This window comes from Penaeus vannamei, chromosome 2 (assembly GCF_042767895.1).
Source record: "Penaeus vannamei isolate JL-2024 chromosome 2, ASM4276789v1, whole genome shotgun sequence".
NCBI lineage: Eukaryota > Metazoa > Arthropoda > Malacostraca > Decapoda > Penaeidae > Penaeus > Penaeus vannamei.
Window position 1 is genome coordinate 27253083 of NC_091550.1, and position 7500 is coordinate 27260582.

The 7500-nt window shown below is 39.1% G+C and overlaps 1 protein-coding gene across 1 annotated transcript in view; it reads left to right on the forward strand.

Annotated features, from left to right (window-relative positions):
* The first annotated feature begins 5446 nt into the window (after window positions 1-5446).
* Window positions 5447-7500, forward strand: part of LOC138865518 (uncharacterized) — a 2618-nt gene continuing 564 nt past the window's right edge. Inside the window, exons 1-3 of the mRNA XM_070136208.1 lie at window positions 5447-6374; window positions 6506-7272; window positions 7330-7500. The exon at window positions 7330-7500 is cut by the window's right edge and continues 564 nt beyond it. Coding sequence (XP_069992309.1) covers window positions 5447-6374; window positions 6506-7272; window positions 7330-7500 — 1866 coding nt within the window. The remainder of the gene's footprint in view (window positions 6375-6505; window positions 7273-7329) is intronic.

Consider the following 7500-nt stretch of genomic DNA (forward strand, 5'->3'; position numbering starts at 1 on the left):
GTGTCATTATTGCCAATATTAATTGCAGAAGTTTTGCTAAAATCATCATAATTTTCATTTAAACTCGAAAAAGTTTTTTTTTACGACTATTTTCTCAAACGGCTAGATGTCGGTAGATTTCGCTGTTATTTCGACTCTTGGGATTTTTTTTTACTTCTAGCCTTTTTTCATTATGGATGGGCTTTATATTCATTATTATCATCATTAAAATTATCATTATTGTCATTAATATCAACATTATTTTCATTATAGTAATAATCACCATAATTACCCTTAATATAATCATTATTATAATTATTATATTAGTCATTTATGTCATTTTTATCATTATAACTATTTTTATAATGATAATAACAATAATGATAATTTTAGAAATAATAACAACAATAATAATAATCATAATAACAATAATAGAGATATGATTATTTCTATTATTTTTAATTATCATTATCGTTATTAATATTGTTATTATCATGAAAATCATTAGAATATTGTTGATTATTGCTATCATATCCATAATTATGCAAATTATCATTACGATTATTCTTTTATTATAAATATCATAATTATTGCCATAATTATCATTTTTGTCGTCATTAATGTCATTTTTATCATTATAATTATTTCTATAATGATAATAACAATAATGATAATTTTAGAAATCATAACAACAATAATAATAATTATAATAACAATAATAGCGATATTACGATTATTTCTATTTTTTAATTATCATTATCGTTATTAATATTGTTATTATCCTGAAAATCATTAGAATATTGTTGATTTTTGCTATCATATCCATAATTATGCAAATTATCATTACGAATATTCTTTTATTATAATTATCATAATTATTGTCATAATTATCATTTTTGTCGTCATTATTGTCATTCTGAAAAGCCTATATTTTCCTAGATTTCGCCGTTTTTTCGTTTTTTTTTTTCTTTACTTTTATCTTTTTTTCCATTATGGATGGGCTTTACCTTATCATCATTATTATCATTAAAATAATTATCGCCATAATTACCTTTAATATAATCATTATAATAATTATTATCTTAATTATTAATGTCATTTATATCATAATAGCTATTTTCATAATGTTAATAACAATAATTAGAAATAATAACAACGATAATCATAATCATGATAACAATAATAGCGATATTATAATTAATTCTATTATTATTCCTATTATCATTATAGTTATTATTATCGTTATTATGAAAATCATTGGCATATTGTTGATTATTGCTATTATTACAATAATTGCGGAAATTATCATTATAATTATCATTTTATTATAATTATCATAATTATTGTCATAATCATCATTATTATCGTCATTATTATCTTTATTAAGGGGGATATCATGAAAATCATCATAATTAGCAGAATTATTGTTAAAATCATCATAATTATCATTTTAACTCGAAAAAGTTTTTTTCGACTATTCTCTCAAAAATCTAAATTTCCCTAGATTTCGCCGTTTTTCTACTTTTTGGAATATTTTACCTTTGGCCTTTTTCATTATGGATGGGCTTTATAATTATCATTATCATCATTATTATCATTATTGCCATTAATATCATAATCAATATCATTATATTAATTATCGCCATTAATATCATAATTGATACCATTATATTAATTATTGCCATAATTATTATGTCATTTTCATCGTTATAACTATTTTAATAATGATAATAACAATAATGATAACTGAAATAGTAATATTAATATTTTATTATCCAAATTATCATTATAATTAATGTTTTATTATTGTTATCATTATTATAATACTTATTGTCAATATTAATGGGATCATTTGCAAAATTTTCGTCTATTCTCTCATAAGGGCTGATCGACTTCTGTGATTTCATTAATTTTTGCATTTTTTCATCATAAATGGGTTCTATAATTATCATTATTGTCATTATTATCATCAATATTTGGTGACAAAGAGAGACACTACAATAGGGCTTACATGGAAACCCGAAACATAGTTGAAAGAACCTTTGGGTTCTGAAAGAGAAAGTTTGCATGACTAAATCATGTAAGAACAAAACTATCCACTACCAAGCGCCCGGCAGCTGCAGCTGATCACAACTCGTCCCAGCAAGGGTGGCGATATCCTGATTAGCGTTGGCTCCAATTCCACCGGAGGGTCTCCTGATCAAATTTTCATATTTATTGTGAATGAGAGAAGCTACCTCCTTCTGGCTACAGTTACAACCTCAGTAAGGACCGCGAGCTGCCGTCCATTGTTGTAGCCAATTCAAGATTGTCTTCTTGCCGAGGGCGCGCACGCCAAACTGATAACTTTCATGCCAAACAGTGCAGAGAGTTCCACTTTCATGCCAATCATCTCATTTATTTATTTTTTATTTTTTTTTTTTTTTGTCCTTTGCCACCTCTTAGTGTCCCCTCTGTGGTGAAGGTGAACCCCGCGGGCAGTGCCACAAGGGGAGCAGGGTAGGCCGGCTGCCTTAAACCATAGAGAAGGGTTTTGTTTTTCTTGATAGGGTTAGGTACTTCTGGGGGTGCTTCAGCTTCTGCTTTCGAAGGGTTGACCTGAGCAGACTGTCTAATCACCAGCAGGTTATAAACCCAAAAGTTTTAGGTAGGTGATGGCCTCACAACCCCTCATTTAAGTCACTAATGTCTAAGTCAAATCATAAAAAGAAAAAGCAGAAAATGGAATTTCAGCCCAGGACTCCAGATCCTACAGCTTCCACCTCAAAGAAAGGGAAAATAATTACTTCCCCCCAGAGGAAAATGCCCCAGACCCTGATCCAGTACAGACCACAGAGAATCCCAACAACTCAGCATCAAAGAAGATGAAACTGAATCCTCCGCCTTCAGATGAATTACTCTCTTAAGCTGCTGATCCTAGAGTATCATCGGATGACAGCATGGAGCTATCCTGCACCGATCAAGATGGCAAAGATCCCCCTTCAGCCGATCCACAACTTCAAGCCCAAGAGCAGAATACCTCAGCCAATAGGGGAGGCTCTAGTTCACCTTATCCACTCACCAAAATGAACCATAAATTTCTCATTGCCTAATCCAAAGTCTTTGCCACGGCTGTAGAAGCCATGTTTGCTATTGAAGAAGAGTTCCCTTTTATAGATGTCACCACAGCAATTACCAATGATGGCCACTTCATTCTCACTCCGAAGACTGATTCTACACGCACGTTTTTGGACTCACTTACCACCCTAGCTTCAGGCAAGATTGTCAATATTACCTCTTATGTTCCTGAACCCAGAAAATTCAGAGCAATTTTAGAAAAAATCCCCATAGGCTTTCCATTTCAACGCCTTACAGACCTCCCAGACGTCATCTCTGCTGAACGTTGTATATACCGCCCAACCAAGGAGGAAACGCGCCAAGTTCACCTGGTCATGTCATTAATTTCGTCATGCCTGACGAAATTAATCTGGGCATATTTGGGACCTTTAGAACTCGCAAATACATCCCAGAACCACTCCGGTGCTACAACTGCCAGCGCTATGGACATCACCGCAACCAATGTAAAGTTGCTGCACGCTGTGCAATCTGCTCAAAAAGTCACCCAACAGACGATTGCCTCATCAAATTCAAAAACGGCGAGCAGACCGAACCAAAATGCCCAAACTGTGGAGGCAAACACCACGCATGGAACCTCCGCTGTGAGATGAGACGCTCTCTGCTATCAAAGCCTGATTCTTCTGGAAAAGGGCAGCCCCCTCAGCCTCGAACCTTCACGAGAAAGATCCATGATTGGAGCAAACCAAGAGAACCACAACACCTCAACACTTCTTTTCTCAGCCACGAACCAATCAAAGCTTCTATTGCTGCTAACCTGCATACCTTGTCTGCTGCTCCTGCACCAGTTGCCACCTTCCCAGTCTCACAGCCCTTCATGAGTTACAAAGCACCAATTTCCTTAGCTCCTCCTGAACTGATTGGATCATTCCTAGTGAATACCATTCAACTTGGCCTTTTAGCCCTTGGTCACTCTATTCCTCACTCCCACTTACAAACTCTCATTGTCAACATCCTTGCCATCTTACCACACAAGAACACATCCTCCTCATCCCAAGAATCTATGCCTTCTGAACCTGTACAGCAGGATACTGGTACAATTACCTCGGTCGTTGCATCATCAGAAGACTTTCCACCTCTTCCTACATCTTCTCACAGGATTAATCAGACAAGCCCCTGTAATCCAACGCCTGCACAACAATCGGCACAACTCCACCAATCTTACACATTCCAGACCAACCTCATGAACTCAGGACCACGCAAGAACTCAATTAAACCACTAATTTTACCCCTACATCATCACATCACAAGTAATGTTATGCATTCCGTTTCGGACTCCTTCAGTATTCTACAATGGAACAATCTTGGCCTTCAGTGCAACTACCCCACACTCTCATTAGCAATCACTAAAGACAACTTTGATGTCATCGTTCTCCAGTAAACTCTCCTTCCAGCCCCCAACAATTTCTCCATTAACCGCTACTCAGCGTTTCACAGCCCTGTCATCCCCAATCAGTCACGGGGAATCTCCATTTTTATAAAGTCTTCCATACCCTGTGAAGAGATTACTCCACCGCCAGATTGTGGAGAAAACATTGAAAGCATAGGCGTCAAACTAACCCTACAGAACACAGACCTCCACATTTTCAATGTTTATCGGCCTTCTCGAGCAGATTGTTCTCTTGAGCTTGAAGAATGATTTGGCATAACAGCCAATGAACCACCTCTCATCTGTGGTGATCTTAATGCCCATCACCCCTCTTGGAACGACCAATCTACCCCTTCTGCACACAAAATGAATGACACCGGTCTATATATCAATGAACTGCTGGACAGTTTCTCAGAAGTTACTGTCCTCAACAACGGTATTGCAACTCATGTCCGTGGAGGAGTACTGGACCTCACCATTCTCTCCACCTCTCTCCTCCCTATAGCAGACTGGAAACTACACCCCTATTTAACTTCTGACCACCTTGCCACTATCACCACCGTTCGGATTCCGCGGGTTACTCTCCCCCCACCCATACCAAGATGGAATCTCAAAAAAGCGAACTGGCCCCTCTTCACAGACACTATGGAGAAATGGGCCTCCAACTACATTCCACCGTCAGATGCCACCCAGCTAGAGAAAGATTTCACTAATGCCATTCACAATGCTACTGACAGCAGCATTCCCCTCACCAATGTCACTCTTCATGCGCACAAGAACAGCTGGTTCTACAATGACCGGATACGTGAACTCAAGCATAGAATGAACATGTTCCGCAGAGCTCTCCACCGATCCCATTCTCCAACCATCTTAGAATCTTTTCACACCTTACGACGTCTTGTCAAAATGGAAATCTCAGAAATAAAAGCCAAAGCCTGGTTATCTTGATGTGAAACGATAACTGCTCACACATCCTTGAAAGAGATGTGGACCAATCTACGACTGGCATCAGGAGCAAAACGCTCAATGCCCACACCACATCCTCATCCTCACTCGGAAGCCAACAGACTTGCACTCTCCTTTGCCACGCACTGTTCATCCACCCAACTGCCTGCATCCGTTTCAAGGAAGCTACAACAGCTGAAGCCCATCCAACAAGTCATTCAAATAGCTATAGACTCACCTGCCCAAAGTGACACACCTTTCACATTAAATGAACTCGAGAAAGCTACAAAGACTTCTAAAGACACAACCCCAGGTATTGATAAAATACCCTATTCTATGCTCCACCACTTAGGGCCCTCAAGTATGGGCACTCTGCTCAGACAATTTAATGCCCCATATCACCAAGGAACCTTGCCCCAAGCCTGGAAATCTGCCAACTTAATACCAATACCCAAATGTGACAGTACTAATGCCTTCCGACCTATCTCGTTACTTTCCTGCATAGGTAAAACCATGGAACGTGCTGTGCTCCATCGCTTACAATATATCATTCCATCCCTCCATCCACATATTTTTGCCTATGAAAAAGGAACAGGCACAGCAGACAACATCGCTACCCTCCTGTCCTTAACTGACGGCAACGACAGTGTGATTGTATTCCTCGATCTAGAAAAAGCCTTCGAGCTTGCCAATCATGATGCAATACTACACGCACTTGCTGAGAAAGGCGTAAAGGGCAAACTTCTCAAATGGGTCAAGGACTACCTCTCAAACAGGAAAGCTCGAGTAAGATTCCAGGGACACACTTCTGACTTCTACCCCTTTGAAAATGGTACACCTCAAGGCGGCCTCCTGGGCCCTTTTCTTTTCAACCTGCTAATTGTTAAACTAGTAGAAATCCCCTTCCCAAACAATACGCATCTTCTAGCCTACGCTGATGATTTACAATTAGTTGTCACAGGAACAGGTATGTCAATGCTCAACTCGCTCTCAATCTCCTCGAGTCGACCTGTAAAGAACTCGGACTCAAAATCAACAGTAACAAAACCAAAGCCCTCCAACTCTGTCTTCACATTAACCTGCAAAATCTTTACATAGGTAACCTTCCTCTGGATTGGGTGAACTCTCACAAGTGTCTAGCCATCTTTTTCAACGAGAACCTCTCCTCAACTGCACAGCTCAGACGTCTTCTACTCCGTTCTAAGCTTATCCTCAATGTCATGCGCAGGTTAACTTCCTCCAAACTTGGGCCGGTTTTTAGAACACTCCGGCTCTTCTACACACACGCCGTCAGATCCCTCATTGACTACAGTGCGCCAGCCCTTCTAACCCTATCCCCCCAAGATTTTGTGACTCTGGAAACCATCCAAAATCGAGCCATGAGAGACATCCTAGCAGCACCTCGTTGGACCAGGCTCGCAAATCTCCGAATGGAATCGTTCTTACCCTCTCTCAAGTGCAGAATACACCAATTAACTGCTGGGCTTGTGGCTAAAATACTATCCCGGTCCAGACCATCACCTTTAAAACATATCACTGCCAACCTGCTATACCCAAATGAGTTAGATGGCACAACCTCTGTTTGGCATGCATCCCTAATTAAAACACTACAATCACTGAATGCCATACCAATGATCATCTCTAGAGGAATGGATGCTTCTAATTCTCACTATGTTCCTAAACCACCCTGGGCTCCACAAACAATTAAATTTCACACAGACACTCTTCCAACCTCTAAAGCACTCTGCACAAAAGAGATTTTGAATAATGTAAGGCATCTCATAGACTCTCTACATCAGCCACAAAACCTCATCTTCACGGACGGATCTATTGACCAATCCTCAGGCAAGGCTGGTGCAGCAATGGTAACGGACACCACATCCATAGCTCAGTGACTTTTCAACGGCGCCTCCATACTTCAGGCAGAACTATATGCTATTAAACTAGACCTCACGTATGCTCTTACCACCGAGCACACAATTATCCACATACTAACAGACTCCCTCTCAGCAGTATATGCCCTACAGAAAACTCACCATCTTGACAATGTACATTTACTCACCACCATCCTCTTTAAATCAACTCAACTTGAA